The 23,091-nt window shown below is 35.3% G+C and overlaps 1 protein-coding gene across 1 annotated transcript in view; it reads right to left on the bottom strand.

Annotated features, from left to right (window-relative positions):
- The window catches only part of Pkhd1l1 (PKHD1 like 1), a 171,424-nt gene that overhangs the window by 16,864 nt on the left and 131,469 nt on the right, over nucleotides 1-23,091 (bottom strand). The window contains exons 57-70 of the mRNA XM_017802801.2: nucleotides 21,390-21,508; nucleotides 20,403-20,532; nucleotides 17,707-17,880; nucleotides 15,126-15,229; nucleotides 13,876-14,005; nucleotides 12,534-12,655; nucleotides 11,926-12,016; nucleotides 8,309-8,457; nucleotides 8,102-8,224; nucleotides 7,474-7,585; nucleotides 7,278-7,394; nucleotides 5,142-5,307; nucleotides 2,618-2,850; nucleotides 2,273-2,440 (exon numbers count right to left, since the gene is read on the bottom strand). Coding sequence (XP_017658290.1) covers nucleotides 2,273-2,440; nucleotides 2,618-2,850; nucleotides 5,142-5,307; nucleotides 7,278-7,394; nucleotides 7,474-7,585; nucleotides 8,102-8,224; nucleotides 8,309-8,457; nucleotides 11,926-12,016; nucleotides 12,534-12,655; nucleotides 13,876-14,005; nucleotides 15,126-15,229; nucleotides 17,707-17,880; nucleotides 20,403-20,532; nucleotides 21,390-21,508 — 1,938 coding nt within the window. The remainder of the gene's footprint in view (nucleotides 1-2,272; nucleotides 2,441-2,617; nucleotides 2,851-5,141; nucleotides 5,308-7,277; nucleotides 7,395-7,473; nucleotides 7,586-8,101; nucleotides 8,225-8,308; nucleotides 8,458-11,925; nucleotides 12,017-12,533; nucleotides 12,656-13,875; nucleotides 14,006-15,125; nucleotides 15,230-17,706; nucleotides 17,881-20,402; nucleotides 20,533-21,389; nucleotides 21,509-23,091) is intronic.

Genomic DNA, 23,091 nt, shown 5'->3' on the forward strand with positions numbered 1-23,091 from the left:
ATAACCTTTCCCTTAGGATACAAAATTCTACTTTAACTATAACTTTCTTTGTGTTAAGCAAATATACAGAAATGTCCATATGAAATGAAAATTTTAAAGTAAAAATACACTTATATTAAAAAGAAATAAAATTGGAGGCCAGAGAGATAGATCAGAAGTTAAGAGCACTGGCCATTCTTGCAAAGGACTCAGATTCAGTTCCTAGCACCCAACTGGCAGCTAATAGCCATCTGTAACTTCAATATTAGGAGATCTGATGCCCTCTTCTGGCTTTGCATACATACATGAAGGCAAAACATTCATACACATAAAATAAACCAAAAAATTAAGTTAAATTAAAAAAAATAAAATTTAACATTGATTCGAAAGGAAACATGGAAATTGAAAGGAATATTTATTAAATATTTGTAATAAATATTCAGTAATATTTATCTTGGGTAATTCTTTCCCAGGTTTCTGTGATTTTCATAACACTTTTATGATTTTTCCATGTTAGTACCATTTACTTAAGACTTTTATTTATTATTTATTTATTTATAATGTGTATGAGTGTTTAGTCTACATGTATGTAAGTGCACTCATGTTGTGCAAAGCTGGCAGAGGTCAGAAGAGGGCATTGGATCCTCTGGAATTGGAATTGTAGATGGTTGTTAGTCACCACGTGTGTGCTGAGAAGTGAACCTCGGTCTTCTACAAGAGCAGGCAGTGCTCTTAACCACTGAGCCATCTCTCCAGCCCCAATAAGACTTCTTTAAATTGACTGACGTTAAGTTTAAATAGATTTGAAAGAGAAGGGGCATGTCACTATGGTAAGTAGAAAACTTATGCGGCCTTTGAGAAAAGGGAAACGTAAAAGTAAATACAATGGAATCTCTCATATAAAATGGATCAAGTTGAAAACTTCTATTCCTTCATTATTCCCTGAATTCTCTAAAATTTCCCCACAACCTCTGCTTTGCAACACCAGAAAGGCAGCATTTGACACTGATATTTGACATTCTGCTGGCCAAAGAATTCAAGGGGACTGCATATCCAGATGAGAGATGTGAGGAGAGCCTTAACTTTCTACACCTTTCAGATATCTTTAGTTTAGCACCTTCAGTTATCCACATTTTCAATGCAGATTTTGTGAGGTAGTAGCTACTTTTTTAAATCCTTGATTATTTTGATACATGTTACCGCACTGCTAGGGCACAGAAATCTGTGAAGTACAAATTTTGTGCCTCTTCAATGCTAAGCTTGCTGAAAGACTAACATTTGGGCCCCAGGGCTGTTCCAGGAATATGCAATAAATCCCTCTCCTGCATTTTCAGCACCTTTTAGAAGTTCATCTTACTCATTCAAAAAGTCTTGGTCTCTAAAGTTTGTCAGAATCTCTATTGAGCCCATTATCTCCCCTTTGTAGTCCAGTCATCTAGAACCAAAATGGAAGAAGCCTAAACTCTTTTAAAAGTCAAAGGAATAAGCTATATATTCATATGAAAAATAAGCCTACATTGGTTTCAACATAAATCCAAAGATTCTTGAGAATGTAAACCGGTAGGACAAAATACCCTTCTTAAGTGTTGCAAATAACACATTATCAGTTTTCATTTCTTTCTTCCTTCCTTTCTTTCTTTCTTTCTTTATTTCTTTCTTTCTTATTTATTTATTTATTTATTTATTTATTTATTTATCATTTTTAGTTTATGTGTATGAGTGTATTGCCTGTATGTGTGTAAGTGCACCCATGCTGTGCAATGCCCATGGAGGTCAGAAGAAGATGTCAGATCCTCTGGAACTGGAGCTACAGATGGTTGTTAACCACCATGTAGCTTCTGGGAATTGAACCCAGGTCCTCTACAAGAACAGCCAGTGCTCTTAACCACTGAGCCATCTCTCCAGCCCTAGTTTTCTTTTATTTTATATAAGGTTAATTGTATTTATACAACTATACAAATAAAGGTGTGAAATCATTACAGAAATAACTTCCCCTCTTCCTGCTCCTTCTTTTTGACCCCTCCCCCTCTTCATCTCTCCTTCATCTTCCTCCTTCAAGCAATCAATTCAAATAAATGTCTTGGGTTTCCTGGTCGGGGAACTGTGAGAGTCAAGTCTCACACTCTTTGACATACCTTTGACGTAGATTTTTCTTAAAATTGGAAGGCAAAGAAGTCTTGATATTTCTTGATATTTGCCAGTTTTATATGGGAACTACTTCTTCAAATAGTGCTATGCATTTAAGAAATGCTTTGACTAACTCTGGTTCACTTATGTCAAACAGAACACCTACCATTAATGAGATCAACATAACCATTGCTCATAATAGCCACTGGTGAGAGTCTTCGTGTCTCTGAGTCTGAGTCCAGGCTTTCAATAACCATCATTGCATATTCCATCCCAGAGCACTGATAGCTTTGCCACTCTGGAATGTATTTACAGGTTGAATCTCTAATAATTCCTAAAAAAATACATATAAATATTTTTTAAATGATAAGTAATCTCTATAAAATTTCTACCTGCTATCTTTCTCAATAAATAGAACATATAAGTTATTGGTTCAGTATTAAATTGCAGAAAAAATATGAATTTTGTTTCATAAGCTTGAGATTTAGTAGTAGAGGAAGACCCAACGAACCTTTATAAGGCGCTTTCTCAGTGACAGGAATTCTACTTCCATTCAAGAATGTGAGCATCACCTTAGGAATTCTGTAGTCTCCAATTCCTAGTTGGCTGTTTCCATCCCATTCATACTCTGCTTGAGGAATCACAGAACCAGAATTGCCCAGAAAGGAACCGTCCATGTCTCTAAGGAAAGATTTCCTTTTGGCATCACAAACCATGTCCACACAGTCAGATGGGTTCACTTTACTGGGGAGAAAAGACAAATGAATGACTGAACTCACTGAATGAATCTTATTTCAGAAAAAAATTTCAAAATGGAACAAAATGGCATATGCAATTAGTATGGTAATGAAGTGTGTGTTCCATGGTGTTTATTTGGTCCATTATAATGAATTGATTAACATTTAAAAATGACAAGTTATACACATGGGCTATAAAATTAGAATTCCATGCTGCTATTCCATGGTTTCATTATACATTTCATTTTTGTGTATTGCTCCCAATATACTAACAATGTCCTAAAATCTCTATGTTGGTCAGGAAGTCTTTAATTATTTTTTTTTCTTTTCTGTCTTTATAAAATATTGCTTATTATAAAGTAATATAAATGTTTACTAAAAATTATCCTTTTCACTTTCTTATCCATGGTCTTAGGCCTTTGCTAAATGAAGACAGCATATATGTTCTATCAGACCTTTGTCTACATGTAAGCAGATATACTTGGATTGTGATTCTTTTTTTTTTGTCTCTTGAGACAGAGTCTCCCTGTAGTCCCAGCTGTCCTGGAACTCATCATAGAGACCAGATTGGCCTTTTTCTCACAGAGTTCTGCCTGCCTCTGTCTCCTGAGTGCTGGGATTAAAGGCATATGCCACACATTCAAAGGCATTCTTTAGGTAACTTATAAGTAAGCATTATAAATTTCCCACACAGTTCAACCTAAAATCATATATTTCCTTCATCTTCAATTACTTGTAGTGCTATTGATTTTCCCTAGATATAATAACAAAAAGCTGATGAACATGCAATGTGCAATATATTCAAATGATATATTGTGTACTGAGAAATACTGTGAAGTCATATGAAGTCAAAGTATTTATGGAATGCTGTTTCTTTGGGGACATACCTATTCAGTTATAGAGCATTGATCTTTCTGTTCTCTAAAAATCTGGTCAAGGATCGCCAATGAAAAATTTCTAACTCCATCCAATATTGTCTTATATCTAAATTCCTGATTTGTAAATTCTATAAAAAGATTTTGTCCTTGTTCAGAATGGAAGAAGCCAGAGCGGTCTGCATTCCGATTCCCTATCAGCAATTTGGGTCACTTCTTTGGAGGATGGTGTGATAAGAATAGGAGGTAGGAATTGGCTAGACAGTAAAAAGACCCCAAAGAAAAGCAGCCAGTTTCTTGGCTAAAAGTCAAAATGTCCTTGGGCCTCTTAGCAACATACTCTGTTCCAAAGGCCAAAAATGTCAAAAGTATTTGGGAGCTCTTATCTAATCCCTATAATATTTTAGGGTTACCTCTTCTGGAGGTGGGGATGTTAGAGTAGCAAAAAGCCCCATAAAAAAAAGGAAAGAAAGAGTACAAGAAGTTGCCAGAAAAAAAGTCCTGGGGAGATATGGGAGGAGTTGGAGGGGAAGGAGTGGGCGTGGATTTGATCAAAACACCTTATACCCATGTATGAAATTATCAATAAATTTTTTTAAAGTTAAAAAAATGCAGGCATTGTCTACATTCTTCTATGATCTGGAATGTAAGAGATCAGCTTTTAGAAATACTCTGACATCAAGAGACAAGAATCATTGTATAATCAACAATGATTAGAATAGCCAATGCTTAGCTTCCAAGCACATTTTGTGATAGGATATTTGGAAAGCAACAGTAACAAAAAACAAGAAAAAACAGTTGCAGAAATATCACTTATCTCTTATCCCTTAATGACTATTGGTGGAGGAAACATTAATGTGGAAGGAAATTCAAGTCTGTATCTCTACTTAATGATGATATTACTGATGATGCATGGAAAATAATGTGAAAAATATATACATTAAAGCTCAGGGTGTTATTTATTGAGACAGGATCTCCCTATAACCCTAGCTGTCCTGGAACTCACCATGTAGACGAGGCTGGCCTTGATCTCACAGATCTATCTGCCTCTGCTAGGATTAAATGTGTGTAGCACCATACATGGCTTAAAGTTCAGGGTTTTTTTTTTTTTTTTGACATGGTCTCACTAGTCCCACAAAGTCTCACAAAGTCACAATTTGGACCAGGCTGGCCTAGATCTCATAGAAATCCACCTGCCTCTGCCTTCCAAGGCTGGGACTAAAGGCTCACGCCACCACACCCAGTGTTAAAGTTCAGTTTTTAAAACAACTGAGAACAGTATTATTAAAATCTGAATTCTTGGAATGATAAAACTACAGGTATATAGATAGTAGCAGTTATTTTAATATAGCAACTTTTTCAGACCTTTAACAGGGTACAGAGAACAGAAACTTAAGAAAGAATATGTTTTCATATATTGTACCTTACATCAGGCCTGTGTATAAATATTTTGGATTGTTCAGTAGTATCAACCAGTTGTACATTCTTCACATGGATTGGATGCTGTAAGTCCTCGTTTAAAGGATTAGTAATAAATATCACATTAGTTTCCCCCGAACAAACATTCTTAAATCCAGCAAATGTTGAACCTAAAACAAAATAGAAAAGTTATTGTTCCCCTCTGGAGAAAGATTTAAAATCAAATTATTTCATGCACATTTCACTCAACACATTCTTTCCCACTGCCTTGAACATGGAGCCCTGGGCTGATACGTCAAGAAGAGTCTCCCAGCATTTATAGTAGACTGCTTCTATCCTATGTATATACTACTGGGCAATTCTTTCAGAAATTTTCTCTCAATTTGGCCATGCCACTTTGTTTAGCTGATGGAAAATTACTAATTGTGACATATGAAGAAATCTGAAGAGTGCTTGCATGTTAGGTCTAGCACTTTCAGAGCTTCTTGGAATTCCATGACTAAAACATGTAAGTAAGCCTAGGATACATGTGGCTCAATCACTTCCATCACCCTAGCCAGTAGCCAGCACCAATCGTCAGTAGGCACCAACTTTACACATGAAACTGAGGCTATCTCTAAGTAACCAGCTTATACCCATCCCGTAGACTGATGGACATGTAGTGCAAAAGCCCAGGTGAAGAACCATTTGGATCGGTCAAGTCCAAATTGCCAGTCCACTGATTATAAACTAAGAAATCGTTTAAAAATCTCGGGGTGGTTTTGTAAGCAGCAAGAATTGACTGATATATTATTTTCCTTTGGCATCATTGTATATATTATGTGACTAAACTGTCATTTATTGGTTCCCAAAATTTCACTTTCGTCCTACTTAAAGTCCAGTAACTTAAAAATCCAGAAAGGCAAAAGGCTATCTCCAAAATTCTGAAATAAGATTTTTTCTATATTTTTAAACTACATTTTGACCTAAGCAATTCCATGAATTAATAATAACATATAAATAAGATGCAGTGGTAGATTGCTGCTTTTATTTTGCCTGGGTCTGCATTGGGTCAGTGAGTTCAATCTTCAGCTTTTCCTGTAAGTGTTGACTGCAAACCATTAATTACTAGATGCATCATCTCTGAATAATTTTTCTTGGCCCTAGAAATTAGGCATTCTTCATCCTCACTGATATAGGGACAGCTATGACAGACCATATAGAGATGTGAAAAGCCCTTAGGAAAAATATGGAGTGAAATTTAGTCTCATCAGCTCTCTAAAGTATCAGCTAAAAGTTGTACTCCACTTGAGCCCACATGTTTGCCTAGATCCTTTCTCTGTCCTGTCCTAATTCCTTTGTACTGAAAGTATACTTTCAACAAATCACTTGCATAAGAATTCCACATCTAGTTCTACTTCTAAGGAACCTGACCTAAACAGCTGCTACAGAAAGTGGTCCTGAGATATACTGTGGTAAGACAATGAATTCAGATAACTTGTTGAAGTACTAATTATCCCTAGAATGATCACAGCAAGCTGAGGAAGAGTACAGAGTACAAGTCTATGCTCTGGATTATACAGTAACTTTGGCAGCTGTATAACCTGTAGTTACAGAGTTAAATATCTCCACACGGATGCCTGTTGTAGACTACTATACTGCTTCGAAGAAAGAAAATTAAAATTGTAAAAATCACTGACAAATTCAAAAGAAAGCTCAGGATCACATGTTTAGCAGAATTTTACAATCTAAGAAAGGTCTGAGATCTCAGCTCTAGCAAGTTTTCATTAGAGATTCGGTGGGAAAGCAAAAGGTCTAATTACGACACACTTAGTTCATGAAGGTACCCAATATGCTGTTCTGACCTTCCCATGTGCCTTTACCGGTGCCCACAAAATCAAGTGTGTTCACCATATACATTCACAAGAAGTGTGTGTGTGTGTCTGTGTGTGTGTCTGTGTATCAATAATTTGTCAGTGAATCTTTCCTGAAATAGACCTTGATGTTTGATTTCTTTTATTGTCATATTAAATCATATTAAACAGATTGCTATTGAGATACACTTAAATACATTTTTGCTGAACCATTATCAGGTGATTTAGTGCTTTACATAATGCCATAGAAATTGAGTAGATTTGTGAAAGACTCTGTTTGAACTTGCCTGAGACATTCAAAAGGCCACTAATAGCATTATAACTCATGATTCCTGCATGGGGCTTCCGAGGTGCCATGTTATGAGCTGAAGCAAAGGTTGGCCAACAAATCCCACTTCTCCCACCTTTTTTGGAAAAAGAAAAAAAAGTTAACAGAAATTGTATATGCATTTACATAAAAAAATTAAAATTCCAAATTTTTACCTGATGGAGGCCTAGAACTTCGATGTGCAGCAGTAAGTTCAACATCAGGATCATCATTAGTTAGAACATCAGAACAGTTAAATTCAGGGCTACTTCCAACAATTAATGAGTTCTGTTGAAAAGTAGTCAAACAAAATAGTGTAAATAGCTTTTTCTAAAGAAAACATGATAATAATACTAAATTATAATAAAATACAAGCTAAAAATTTCAGATGTGGATTATTCATTAAATAAAGATCGCGATATGACCATTGTCCTAAACTGGAGTGAAATTCAGTGAAAATGGAAAGGGCTGACATGCAAATAACTGTGCTAAATGAAATGTTCTGTTTCTAAGATTAAAAATATGGACATTTCAAGAAACAGCAGGAATTACAAATGGAGGGAGTGTTATCACCATTTCTGCTGTTTTAAGAAAACTTTCCTTAGAAGGGGCGAAAATGCAGTGAAGCCTTACAAGATCAGAGGTGATAAGAGGTGGGAGCAGAAGGAGGAGGGGAGGAGAGAGAGGCTAGGCATGACTCCAAAGGTGAGGAACAGTCAGAAAGAAGGGACTAGATTATTCTTACTAGTCCTTTAATAATTTTTCTTTTCTCAGAGTTGCTCTTTTTCTTTATTAATTTCTTACCTTAATCTGTACTGTTTTACTGGAAATTTTGTGAGACACAGCAGCTGGCATGTAGACCATTGAAAAAATGCCCATTCCATTATTCACCAGGGTCACATTATAGATGTGCACACTCTCTGAGGTCTGTAATACAAGTGTAGGTTATATGGTGCTAAGAACAATCACAAGAGAACATGAACTATCATCATTTCAATCACATTTATTTACCTGAAAATAAATTCCATAATCCCAGCATGTCCAAATGATAAATCCCTGTATAAGAGAGCATCCAGGAAGGCCATCCTGGTTCATGTAGATGCCATATAAACCCCCGTGGGCTTCATTATCAAACCAGTTTTCCATGGGATTAGACTGACCTTGGAAGAAAATATAGAACCAGAGACTTAACACTGTAAGGAATGTTCTGTTTTAATAATCACTGTTGATTAAATATCCATCTGTTTATGGATCTGTCATTGTGGTTTATTCTACTTAGTAATTTGTCTTATTATTCAGAAAATTATATAATCACTTGCTTTTGGTTTTTTGTTTCATTTTGTTTTTAGACAGGGTCTCCCCACAACCCCAGGTGACTTGGAACTTACTATGTAGACCAGGCTGGCCTCGATCTCACAGAGATCCACTTGTCTCTGCCTCCCCAGTGCTGGGATTAAAGGCCTGTGTATACTCACTTGTACTATTGACACCACTAATTACTGTATCTGTTTAAATGAAATGTGGATTTTTATTTGAAATAGCATGAAGGTTAGGTTGGAACAAGTTCAAACAAGTTTAAACTACAATACCACAAACATATAAAATTCTTTCCTTGTCTCATCTATTTGTTACTGGCTTTTTCTAGTAACATCATTTTCCAGAGACACTTCCTTAAAAGGTTTTGCTGAGTATCCAACTCAAACTGATGCTTTGATCACTTTCCATTGCAGTTAAGCTTTTCCCACTTGATATTTCATTATTTATGAGTAATTCCTTCTTCTCGCCTACTAGAATGTTAGCCTCATGAGAGGAGATGCCTTGTCTGGCTCATTCATCACCATTCAGTGTTCCTTAAATGCATTTTGGATTCTTGTGCGTATCTTGGGAAAATTGTTTAATCTCTTAGACCCTTAGTTTCCCTGTACCTAAAATATGTTAATCTCTAATTCAGGATTGTCTCAAAATGAAGTGAAATAGAGCAAATAAGGTAAGTTACAAAAACCCTGTATAAATAGAAATTGTACTCATTATTAATATACAGCATGATTCGAGTAAATTTTAATAAATTGTTATTTAGGTCTAAATCAGATCAATAACCTCAATAACCACAAAGACACTGGAAAAATTACCTGCAAAGGGCAGCACCCCTCCTAAATTGCACTTAAGACATGCTGTCTTGCTCAGGTCTCTAGGTACCTGGTTCCTCTGAGCTTCCATGGACTTTTCCTTCTTGCTAATCCTTTGAGTTTTATATTTTTATTTGTGGTCTTTCTGGGTTTGACTTTATTCTTTGAAAAGAAGATGATGATATTCTCTGTGCCTATTCCTGAAGCCTCTGGATAGACACAGTCCCTCCTTTGACTCCAGCATAGGCTACCATCCCCTTCCCTGTACTCCAGCCCTTCTCTAGGATGGGCTGACTGGATAAATTGGCAACCATTTCAGGAATTTAAGTCCCCTTTCCTCTCTGATGTTTCATATTTCAACTGCTATAAATACAAAATCTTATTATAAACATTCTCAATTATTTAGTAATATCAACAATCAGTGCAAATATATTTATGTAACATATTACCTGTTAATAAATATTTATATTCAAGGATCATACTATGATTTTTTAAAAAGTCATAAGAACAACTTTAAGGTTTACGAAAAATTGCAGATTTCAATTTTTTTGTGTCAAGGAAAAGCTACTTTAAGTTGTTGAGGGCTGAAATATTTAATAAGACCATATATCAATAAATGAATTAAATCTATCGATAAAATTCCTTTAGTCCTTCAGAATATATTTCCCACAAGTATAAAATTGGTTTGAATCAGATAGCTTTGAATTGGCAGGAAATTATTGATTTAAATTATCTTTAAAATGCCTAACTAGAATACTAACTATCAAAAACCTGTATTTTATTGTAATTTTCTTTTTAAACCATTATAAATAATGCTACAGTGAAATTTAAAAAACTCTAAACAAAACAAAATGTTCAAGGAAAGACCCATTTAATGTCTTTTCAGTTTCTCAAGGTTTAAAACATAAACCTCATAATTTATTTTCTTTGGGTGTGTCTGTATGTGATGTGTGTATGTGTTTCTTTATCTCTCTCTCTCTCTCTCACTCTGTGTGTGTGTGTGTGTGTGTGTGTGTGTGTTTGGGTATGCACATGAGAAGCTCTCATGTGCATGGGTGCATGTGTGGGTGGGTGCCTGGGTATGTGTGTGCATGTGTGTAGAAGCTAGAGTTTGACATTGGGTGTCTTTCTCAGTTGTTTTCCACCATATATGTTGAGGCAGGATTTCACATTTTGTCCAGCCTTGCTGATTCAGCTAATACAGCTAACCAGCTTGCTCCAGGATATCCCTTTTCCATCTCCCCAGTGCTGTGATTCCAGGTGGGTCATTACACCTGTCTGGCATTTATGTGAATGCTGGGAATCTGAACTTTGACCCACAAGCTTTCATGACGTTGAGCCATCTCCTCAACTCTTATTTTAACTTTAGATCTGGTAGTAATTCATTCACATGGTTAAGTAATTAAAAATGTTGCAAAATTATGCAATAATGAATCCCTACTCGCCTTGTTCCCACTTGCCTTCCATGAATTTTTGTCGTTGTACATTTATTACAAAGATTCCCTGTGTAAATACAAGTATCATACATGTTCTTATTTTCTTCCCTTCCACAAAACATACCTAAATTATACACAAAAAAGTATTGTATATACTCTCCCACACCCTCTAGTCATCATTTAGAAATAGCCTGGAAATTTCTTCATGCTTCTTCTTCTTTCTTTTAGAAAGGGACTAGTGTTCTAATATTTGGCTTTATACTGCTAATCCAATCATTAAGGAAGACAAGGTAGCATTCAGACATCTGCTATTACAGATGATCTGATGATAAACAATCTTATTTAGAAACCAGCTTTACATGTGCACAAGCAATTGTTAGCTGTACTACATGTCTAGAAATGGAGACTCTGAGGTAAATGCACATATGACGTTAGTAGATCCTTTATATAGAGGCTATTTCATCTTGTGCTGCAACCAGCAATGTAAAATTTCCTGTGTCTTTACAGCCTTACCAAAAGAGTAGATATTTGTTTAGTTCCTGCTTTTCACTAATGCAGTAGGGCAGCTATTTATGTCCTTCAAACTTTCCATGCATGCAGGTGTTAATATATGATTACTGGGCATTTGTTCTACTAAAGCAGAGGCAAAACACTATAATATTTCCGGAGGCATGTCTTAGAGTTCTGATTTTGTTAAAGTGGTAGAGGGACAAGGCCCTCATTGTTCTAATTCCCACCAACACAGGAACTGAAGTTGCTATTGGTGTTTTGGAATACTGACATTGGAAAGAAAAAGTTTCCTTAAAAAGTGGAGACAGTGGATATGAATATAACTTGATGATAGAGCCCTTGCCTAATATTCATAAGTCCCAGAATCCAATCCCCAGCACCACACACACAAAAAGTGTATCCATTTTTTCAGACTGAATGATTTTGTAATCATCTACCTTGTTTGGTTTAGTGTCTAAAACGAAGAGATATCACATATCTGACAGACAATAATGATTTTTAATGAATTTGGACAAGTTACTTCCTAGTTAGGGTAATTTTATATTAAAAGACTTACTTGAGCAAGGTTCACCATCAATGCGGTATCCTACTCTTCCAAATCCAGCAACTATGTTATTTTGTAGGACTGTGTTTGTCCCTCTGTTTATCTAGTATGACAACAAAGAAAATGCTTTGGTTATTATTCTATTATATGATTATATAAGCACTGAGAGTATATGACACTGTATGTGGGAAAACTTTTCATCATAATTACATAAATTATTTACTCCTGGGGCTAGAGAGATGGCTCAGCAGTTAAGAACACTGACTGTTCTTGCAGGAGACCCGGGTTAAAATCCCAGCACCCACATGGCAGCTAACAACTGTCCATATCTCCAGTTCCGGGGTATCTGACAGCCTCTTCTGTCCTCCACTGGCATTGCATGATGTGGGTGCACTCACCTACATGCAGGCGATACACAGATACACATAAAATAAAAATAATAAATAAAATATTAAAAAAATTATTTACTCATTTGAAGAAGTCATTTTGTTAGCTTATTGATCCCTAAGGAAGAAATACTTTTTAGTAATATTTTCTGAGAGTTACAACTTTTATTAAAATGATGCTTCTAAATTACACTTTTTAAATCATATTTACAGCTACGAATGTGTTATCCCCACCTCAATTGCTGCATGCCAAAGTGTTGAACTTAAATCTTTTCTGTTCTGATAGGTTCCTGGCCAAACAGAAAGTGTAACCAGATTTCCTCGCACTCTGTTGGCATTCCCCCATATCCTGATACCTGTATTTAAAAAGAAAGCAAAATACATTAATTTTGTAATTGATACTATGGATAATATTTTTCATTTTTTCTGTGAAGTTATTTTTCTAGTTTGAGACCAGGAAATGCTCCACTTAGAATTAGTTTTGTAATTGAGACTATGGATAATGTCTTCCATTGTTTCTGTGAAGTTATTTATCTACTTTCAGAAAGGGAAATGGTCCACTTAGAATTCAGTGAGTCCTCTGAACTCTTTGGTAATGAATTTCGCCTATTTAATGCACTAGCTGGATTATAATCTTCTGGGTACTTGTTAGATTGATTGGTTCACAAACTTCACCTCAGATTTTAAAAAATATACAGATAACTTTCATATGCATTAAATAAGTTTACAGTATGTTTTATATTGATATAAAAAAACCTTACTTCAAATGATGTACATTTTAAAATTAAAAATAACATTTATTTGTGAATAATCTTTATGATTGGCATGTGAGTACTACCTTAAAAGTCAGTGATTTGACTGGTGAGATGGCTTCAGTGAGTAACAGTGCTTGCCATGAAGCCTGGTGACCTAAGTTCCATCCCTGCAACCCATATAATGGTGAAAGGAGAGAACTGACCCTACAAAGTTGTTCTCTGACCTCCGCATGCATACTACGGCATGGGGACCTCTCCCCACCACATGTTATACACACAAACACAATAATAATAAATAATTTTTTAAAAAGTTTTAAAAATATTATAAAATTATAATAGTTTAAATGATTAGTGATTAGATGACTCACATTAGGTCATGGTCATGGTTTGTATCTGACAATATACCCATAGCCACATGTGACTATTTAGATGCAAATTCAATATAAATAAAGTGCAATTAAAATAAAAATTCAGCTGGGTATGGTGGCGCACACCTGTAGTCCCAGTACTTGGGAGGCAGAGGCAGGCAGATCTCTGTGAATTCAAGGCCAGCCTGGTCTACATAGTTAGTTCCAGGACAGCTGTGGCTACAGGGAGACCCTGCTTCAAAAAGACAAAAAAAAAAATTTAGTTCCACATTCACACTAGTCATGATTCAGAGCCTAATTACCCACATGTGGCCTATTGATTATCATATTGGACAGCACAGGCAAGCCATTTCCATCCTCATCCAAAGATCAACTAAGTAGCCTAGCTGCAGAGTTTACAGGATGACTGCCTCAGGAGGATGTGCTCTTTGGCCCAAAATGTTATCATATTACCTTCTCCTACTGTAAAGTGAATGATGTTGTCATCTATGTCCAAGCCATCTGTCCCAAACACACCAATTGCTGGGGAGAAGCCCTGGTGGAAAGCACAGCCACGAACATAAGACAAGCCACGTTCTTGACTCTGAAACACGGGGCATGGGCCAACATTTTTAAAATAAAATTTACATATGTTTAAAGAAAAAAAATTTCAATTAGGTCACATTCAGTAAACAAACCTTGGAGACACACCACACACACACACACACACACACACACACACACACACACATTTTCTTAAAAGAGATGATTTCTCAATGGTCTTTTAATCCAGAAAAATTTCCATATATTGCATTTATGATTAAATAAAGTAAAAGCCATATGGTTACTTTAAATGGAGTCTTAAAAATTCTCAAGGGCTTTTCTGTGCATTTATATTTCTATTATCACTTTTGATGTGCTAATGTGCTAAACTTTTTCAGAATAATTCATTATATTTTAACAGAGTTGTTTTAATTAAAAATTATACTCTAGGCGAAGGTCACAATTCAAATGTTGATTTTCAGGAATGAGTCAATGAGCAGGTCAGAGGTTTCCACTTTAAAAACTGTTTTACGTTCATTTATTGTGTGTGTGCATGTGTATGTGTATGTTTGTGCACACCTATGTTTGCCATAGCACATGTGTGAAGATCAGAGGCCAATTGCAGGAATTGATTCTTTCTTTCACCATGTGGGTTCTGGGGATTGAACTCAGGTCGTCAGTCTCGGTGGCAAGTGCCTTTACTTGCTGAGCCATCTCACAGGCCTGAGAGGGTTCAACTCTAAAGCTAAAATATTATTTTTATTTCTGCTAAGAAATATGCTCCTTTCAATTTTTCATAAATCCCCAGCCTCTTAGATAATTATTTTCCTTTTTTGTGGAGACATTGATATTCAAATTTACCTGTCATTTGAGAAATGTAAGCATTTTGTTTTATAGGAACAGTTACTCTTTGTCATCAAAAAATAAAATGGAGGTGTGAGCCATTATTACAGACCTTCAGTTCAATTGTTTTTCCATGGTTTTATTGTCCTTAAATAAATACACAAAATAAAACAAATGCTACTGTGACTCTAAAGATGTTGATGGGCAGTATGTCTAAGGAAGTTTTATTACATTAGAATACAATTTGGTCATCTGAAGATCCAGACATTCTGTTAAGCTAAATAAAAGTAAAATAAAGGTATTTTATTGTGATTATATACAAAAATTAAAGCACAAACCTGTCCTAGGTTAAGAAAGGTCACAGAGTATCTGGGATCTGTGCTATCCCTGAAGCCTTCTTGACCGCTGTGGTAAAATTCCACATTACTTATTCTTGCATTTCCTAGGGGAGGGGAAGATTAAAAGAAAACTTTCTTAAATAAAAAAACATTTAAAAACCTGTGATGGACTATATGAGCTTTTCATGGAAACCTCATTTTTTTCTCTGCTGCTTTAATCTGGAAAAACCATCATTTCTCATCCCTTTTCCATTGTTCTTTTTTTTATTTTATTTTAAGTTAATAGACTCCTTTCCCCATAATTATAACATTTTAATCACACCAATAAACTATGTACCTGTAAATGTACAATAACCCTTTGGAAGATCAAAAACTATTGCAATATATAAGATTTTATTATTTATTTTATTATTTATTTATTTATTTATTTAGTGTCTCAAGGACCAATTCCCCCCCACTGAGTAATATTGCCTTGAGGAAGCATACCTCAGGCAAGGATATAATTTACCTGTCTTTGAGTTATTTCTGCTCCAGTAAATAACTCCTCACCCATATGCCTATAAGTAACCCCAATATATTCATTGGTTCATCAAATTGGACTTTGTTGTTATCCTTACTTTAGTTTTTCATCAGTTACCCATCTACGGTGAGGAGATGTTTGTTCACATCTCCCCAGGAATACTGTCACATAACACAATGCCATAGCATTTGGAGGATTAAATGAAATAATATCTATTTCCTGCTTAGGACAGTGTCTGGAAGCTTGTATCATTAACATCATCATTATCTTGCAAGCTTCAGCTGACAGACTATGAACAATAGGTCAAGTTCTGTTGGGATCACTTTTTGATCACCAGTAGGAAATTCACACTGTTGCAAAATGAAACAGGCAATATCATGAACAAGAGAGTACCCGAGGAAAGAGTTCCAGCCAAGAATGGGTGATCTACTCATGGTACCCAGATTATGAGAGCCAGATACCATCTTCTAGCAAAAAGAACCAGGGTTACTTATAGGAATGATTGATTCTTAATTTCAGAAAAAAATTTACAATAGGTCACTGTATCAGAAAATAAAGGTTTAAAAATACTAACTCATGTGTAAAGGATTTAAGCATCAAAGTGCAATGGTTCCTAAGATCAGCGGTGGGGCATTTTGGGTATCAATACAACGAACAATCACAATGGATTAGAGAATAACAAATAAGTTTAAATGCATGAATTCACACAGCTACTAATAACAAAACAAATAAAAACATCAGGCTTGGGAGATGGCTCAGTTAGTAATGTTGTTAGCACACAAGCATGAAGACCTGATTTCCATCCCTCAAAAACCATATATTAAGCCATGCATGGTGACTGTGTCCTGGTAATTCAGAGACTTTGTCTCATAAAATGAGGTGGAGAACCATTGAGGAAGACTCTCAGTTTTGAAACCTGGCCTCCATATACACAGGCTCCTGTATACATGAACATGTACACACACACACACACACACACACACACACACACACTCAAAATCTTTGTCATCTTTGGAAGATGTAGAATCAACTCAATATTTTGAAAACTAATCATCATGAGATGAATCAAGCTTTCTTCTATATTTCCTATAGGCACTCTTCTTCAAGATCATGAAATAGCTGTTTAAGGAAGTTTCTCTTAGAAGAAGTACTCTAGATTACAAACGAGGAGGGAATGATAGAATTAAAATACCACCATCTTAAACCCTGAAGACTTATGCAATTAATCAAGGATGTGATCACTGATGGCTCTGCACAGCTCAAAGGAAAAACAGTCAGACATGCCTGCTGTGGGCAAACACACCAGTAACTGTGAGATATTCATCAGTGAAAATTGAGCTTGAGTTTGACCAAGTCTCTGGTTCTAAAGCCTGCATGCATGGAATACAGGAAAATAAGGAGAAAGCTGAATTCCAGGGAGGCCACCACTAAATTCCACACTATTGGAAGCAACAGGGCAAGGGTGTGGTGGGAGAGCGAGAGGGGGAAAAGAGAAAAATACAAAGTGGATAACTTTCAACCAGCATTTGAAAAGAAATTATTAACTCTTTTAGATCTGATACATTTAGATATTTTCTAGAAAAATTTTTAATTAAATGCGGAAATATTTCTAGATGAATAGTGTGTGCCCGCTGAAATAGAATTTAGAAGCTTGAAGAAAGTGTATGAAGGAACAGATAAAAGAAGATTAGCTGAATTTGATAATAGTTGAAGGTGATGATGCTATTGGAATTTATTACATTGTTTTTCTCTATATTTGTGTGTTTGAAATTTTCCTTAAAACAAAAAAGAGACATGTTATAAAATCATTTCTGTTTGGTTTAGAGGCTGACCTAGCTGTCACTGAAGGTCATTACTGGTCTGATAATACCAGTTTGATAACATGAAGAAAAAGTAAGCAGTGAATAACATTAAAAATTCTCTTGGAGAGTAGCATATAGACTACATAATCACTCTTAAAGCTGTATTTTTTTCCATGTAATCCCCTGAAGAAGTAAGAATTATAAGCATGAGAGACTGTGTTATATTTCATTTAGAAAAAAATAAACGACTTATACCAACCTTTGAATGTCATCATATTTCCAGTAAAGGAGCCAACCAGGATACGTGCACCAAAAGAATCTTTGGACCAACCTGGATAATCTTCACTAACTATTTTGATGTTCCTACTTAGTATCCCAACATCAGCTGCTAATGTATAGCTCTGACCTGTTCCAGGAATCTGGTGCCTTTCAGCTGCAACAGGATAGCTGAATCAGTGTCAATACTAAGAAATTGTATTGTATATCAGTTTCTTTATAATTCACAAGCTAAATAACTTTTAAATATACCAAAGTTGACACAAACGTATTGATTGATTAGATGTACTATTAAACATAGACAAATAGATTGAAATTAAAACATTTATATACTGAAATGCATACAAAATATATCATCTTTTTTAGACCCCAAGGTTGTGATTAACAATTAAAGAGTTATTGCTTTTCTCTCTTCCCGCTTTGTTTCTCTAGACAGTTTCACTTCTATTTCATCTCATACATACGTATATTGTTTATATATTTATATACAATGTAGGTAGCACAAATGAGAAAATTATGAAACATTTGTTTTTCTGAGACTGACATAATTCACTAAAGATGTCTATTCCCCAGTTACATCCATTTTCCTGAAAGTTACATTTTGTTCTTTATGGCTGAAAAAATCCATTGAACATATAACATTATCTTTACCCACTCTTCTGCTGATAGACACCTGTGTTGGTTCCATAACTTAGTTATTATGATTAGAAAAAAATGGGGAAGCGAAGGTAGTATGGGGAAATATATTCAAAGTATATCACATATTTGTATGAAAATGTCCTTATGAATATAATACTGTGTGTATATGTATACATATTGTAGCCCAAAAATTACTTATTCCTCCGAAAAGTGTAAGCCAGCCAGGGACAAAGCCGGCTACAGAGAGTTAGCTGCAGAGAGTTAGTGGTGTCGAGGAAAAAGAAAGTGTGCAGCTGCTGGGAGTGAATGGTGGAGGCGTCCTGCAAGTGTCGAAGCGAGATGGGGCATCCACAGACTAGGGTTTGACCGCATGCCCACGGGCACAGTCGAAAGACAACGGAGACTGTGGACAGGGCTGAAATGACGCCGTCTCTTTGTAAGTCGCTCCCTCCCTATCATATAAACCATGTGAAACTCAAGATAAAAATGTGTTATGCTGGTTTGGTTTGTCAACCTGCGTCAGTAGGAGACCCTGAGAGAGTGAGGTCAGGTAAAATAGCGGGAAGGGGAAAATTTAGTGGGACACATATACACTGTATACACGAATGAAAATATGAAAATAAAAAAGTAAAAGGTACAGATTATTTTAAGAAGTTATTATTTAACAAATATTGAAGGTGTAGCATGTAATTAATACATGAAAACGTTGTACAGCAAACTGAAAAGCTTGCTTTCATTTTAATCATTCATTGAAATGTGAAAAAAAATGTTGCCAGGAGCTCTGAGTAGAACTGGCAAGGAACAGATAGGATTTTTCCTTTTCTGGCACAGAGACCTGAGTTTGCTCTACTTTTCCTGTGGCATATTGTATAGGAATCATAATTCTTTATAAATATGCAGTACTATATCAGACACAGTTCACACATTTACATCTTAGTGACTTGTAAAACATAACCTTTTCTAGAGACCTTATTCAAAACTCTAAGACAAACAGGTATATGTCAAACAGAAAAATGACTGACAGTTTGAATGAAAGAATCCATAATGGCAAACCAAACAAACTTTATAATTAATTATCTAACTGTTTTACAATTATAATTTAGCTACAATAAAGGGTTTTTCAACAAACCCTTTTGATGCAAGTGCTTCGATTAAACATATTTGTATGAAAACGTCCTTATGAATATAATACTGTGCATTATATGTGCAAAGATGCATTGAAGAGTCTTCTGGGTGCAGGTCACAAGCCCCCATCCAGGCCTGACTCTGGAGTTCTCATGAGCATCAAACTTCTGAAGGGTTTTGCTCACTTTCCTGCCCTGTCTGCTCCTACTTTCTGAGATTTGAATGAAAAAGGGCAGATCAAAGGAGGAAACACAAGGGTTCTGAGGAGGCTCTGATCCTGGAAGTGAAAATAATTTTCACTGGAGGATGTCCATTTATTTCTCTCTTAAGAATTACATTTACAGCTTTCATTACAGCTTGTTAAAACACAATTATAGTTGAAGAATATGACCTTAACACAAATTAGGACAATCCTTGTTTTTGGATCAAAGGTTTAAATTTCCAGAGTGTATTAGTAATCACTTGGAAGCAGGGCATGGTGGTGCACGCTTTTAATTCTAGTACTCAGGAAGCAAAGGCAAGCAGATCTCTGTGAGACTGAGGCCGGACTGGTCTGCATAGAGAGCTCCAGGCCAGTTGAGGCTACAGGGAGATCCTGTCCTAAAAAAAATTATTTGGAGACTTACGAAAAAGAAACTAAGGTTATATTCCATAGAACATTACATAGTAGGGTCTTCACTGACTATTGGCTGAATTAGTGAATGAATGAATGAATGAATGAATGAATACATGTAAAAGGAACTTGTTTGGAGCTAATGTATAAAAGGTAATACCAATTAATACCAAAACCAAATGTTCTGCTCAAATATTTGTGATGTTTAACCAAAAATTATAATTATAGGGCACAATACCAAAATGTGAACATTTCCAGACATTTAAATTATATATCCATTTGTTTAAAGAGCAGACACTTACCAAGGTGAGTGTAGGAAAGGCTATCATTGAGAATGAGAATTGTGTGCCCATGCAGGATTTTAACGATCCTTCTAGCTTCTGTCTGGTATAAATCATAGCTTGTGGTAGTTATTACAATCTCTTCTCCCTCCTTAGAAAAATTTAAGGACCAAATGCAAGAGCAGTTTCAGAAATTGCTTTATATTTCTTAGTAACAACTATTAAATACTTGTAAATTTATATCTGATTAGCAATAGTGGTATTTTATTATCAGAAATAATATAACACATCTAAATTTATAACAATGAATATGCTTCTTTGCTATTAAGAATTTTAGAGTTTGGTGTCCACACATGCACTATGACACATACCTTACACCCACACACATACATGAACACACACACACACACACCAACACCATGAACCATAGCACATACACACACACACACAAGCAAACACAGACACATGTGCACATGCATCAAATGAATAAATAAAATGTAAAAAAGTAATTCTAAACTATGAATCTGCTGCTTATATTGCTGACTATATTCTTATATTTAGCATAGACACTACTTGAACATCACTGGCCTTCAAAGTTTATTTTCTTTCCAAATTTAAACATTTAAACATCAATTAATCCAACTTCCAAGCATTTTAAAATCACAAATTAGAAGTGAGGTGGTAATCAACTTAACAGTAAAATGTATTTAAAATAATTCTATTGTATTTTCCAAGAATTTATAATTTAAAAATATTTCTAACCAAGAACTTTCACATTTTTCTTTTAAAACTAATATATACATGATGTTCTTTATATATGCTGAAGGACTTTTGATCACAGTTTTTAACTACATGCTATCAGGTCATGCCCTGTAAGCTGACTGTAAAATATACATTCCACATATAGTTAATGACATGAGGAAACAAATGCTCAAGGAAACAGAGAAGAGATCTTTTTACATGGACTGAACGGTATTTTCATTTCATAACACGTAACTAGCTTTCTACCTGCCAATCCACAGCAACCATCAGTGACAAGACCTTGGAGCCTGCCTCTGCTGTTTCTGCCAGCTTAGTTTTATATATGGAACGTGGAAGTCCATGAAGATCCAGCTCACCAAACACCCCTGAAAGAAAGACCATTCCTGCATATTCATCAGTCCTGAGTTAGGTGCTGGTATGAAATGGGACTGTTGATTGCTATATTTTAACAAACGATTAAGCATTTGAGAATGAATGGCATGAACTGAAGTTCGCTGTGCCAAAGCTTTGGCAGCTTGACCCATGTCTAGGAATCTAGTCCTTAGAAATTGAATCCAGCATGCAAGGATACATAAATCAGCAGACTTAGCACAAGAATATTTTAGAAATATTTTAAAAACTGGAATTAATCAAGGTACACATAAACAAGAAAATGATTAGATTATTTTCATATAGTATGGACCAATAATCTATAAATAAGGAGAATTTTATCTACTGTTATTGGTTGATATAGGTCATATTCCCATAATATGTCACCAGAGAAAATAAAATTGTATCATTATATATTTAGTTTGACCATTATTTAATAAAATAAACAATGCTGTCATCATAAATCATATAAATAATATATGCATAAGGGGAGTAGATTTTTTTAATGAGAAGATACAAAATTGTTAACCAGTGCTAGTTTTTCTCAAGGGAGATAGAATTGAAAAGATATATGTTTTATTAGTATTTTTTCTTGATACTGTTTTGTGACATGTGAAGAGTTATTATTGGTATGAAAGACACAGACAGAACAAAAGTATTTTAAGGTTGCATTTGACTGCCTCAGGATATTTACCAGTGGTAGCTATTTTGAAACGTTTTTGGTTTTGGTTTTGTTTTGAGACAGTGTGTCATGTACCCAGGATGGCCTTGAATTCTTCATGTAGCCAAGGCTGGCCTTGGACTCCTAATCCTAACACCACCTTCCTAGATCTAGAGGTATAGGCATGTGCTATCACAGCTGAAAAATATTGAGCCATTTTTAAGAAAAAAAATTATGTATATGTGTGCCCGAGTGTATGTAAAAAAATTATGTATACTATGTATACATAATATAAATAATGTGTGTGTGTGCCTGAGTATATGTATGTGTATCATGTGTATGCAGGTGTCCACAGAGACCAGAAAAGAGAGTCAGATCCCCTGGAGTGACTGTTAGCCACCACATGTGGGTGCTAAGAATTGAACCTTGTCCTCTATAAGAGCAGTAAGTTAAGTGCCAAGCCATCTCTCTAGGACCCATATTGAGCCATTTTTAAATCCCATTATTTACTAGGTATCCAGTTTAGAAATTATATTATGAAACAATTGTAGTATATACTTCTATGTGTCTTCTAAATAAATATGCAGTAGTATTAATAAAAGCAGTGATTGTGATCAAATTAATTTATTTAAGTCCTTTGCTTTCCAGACTCAAATAGGACTGTGCACTGTGCAAGAATGCCACTGGGGAACTAAACTCAACAGCTGTGACTGTAACTTACAGCAGAGTCAACTGAGTCACAGGCTGCTTATTAACACTGCAAATGGAATTGTGTGTAGAAAAGTGGTCTTTTAGGGAAAAGGCACAAACACATGAAAATGATTGTTGCTCATTCATATCAAGGAACTATTTCAAATATACAAGACCTGAGAAAAATTATTCACATATAGAAATTTAATAAATTTAGTTTTATAAGAA

This window comes from Nannospalax galili, unplaced genomic scaffold (assembly GCF_000622305.1).
Source record: "Nannospalax galili isolate Female #2095 unplaced genomic scaffold, S.galili_v1.0 scaffold284, whole genome shotgun sequence".
Lineage (NCBI taxonomy): Eukaryota > Metazoa > Chordata > Mammalia > Rodentia > Spalacidae > Nannospalax > Nannospalax galili.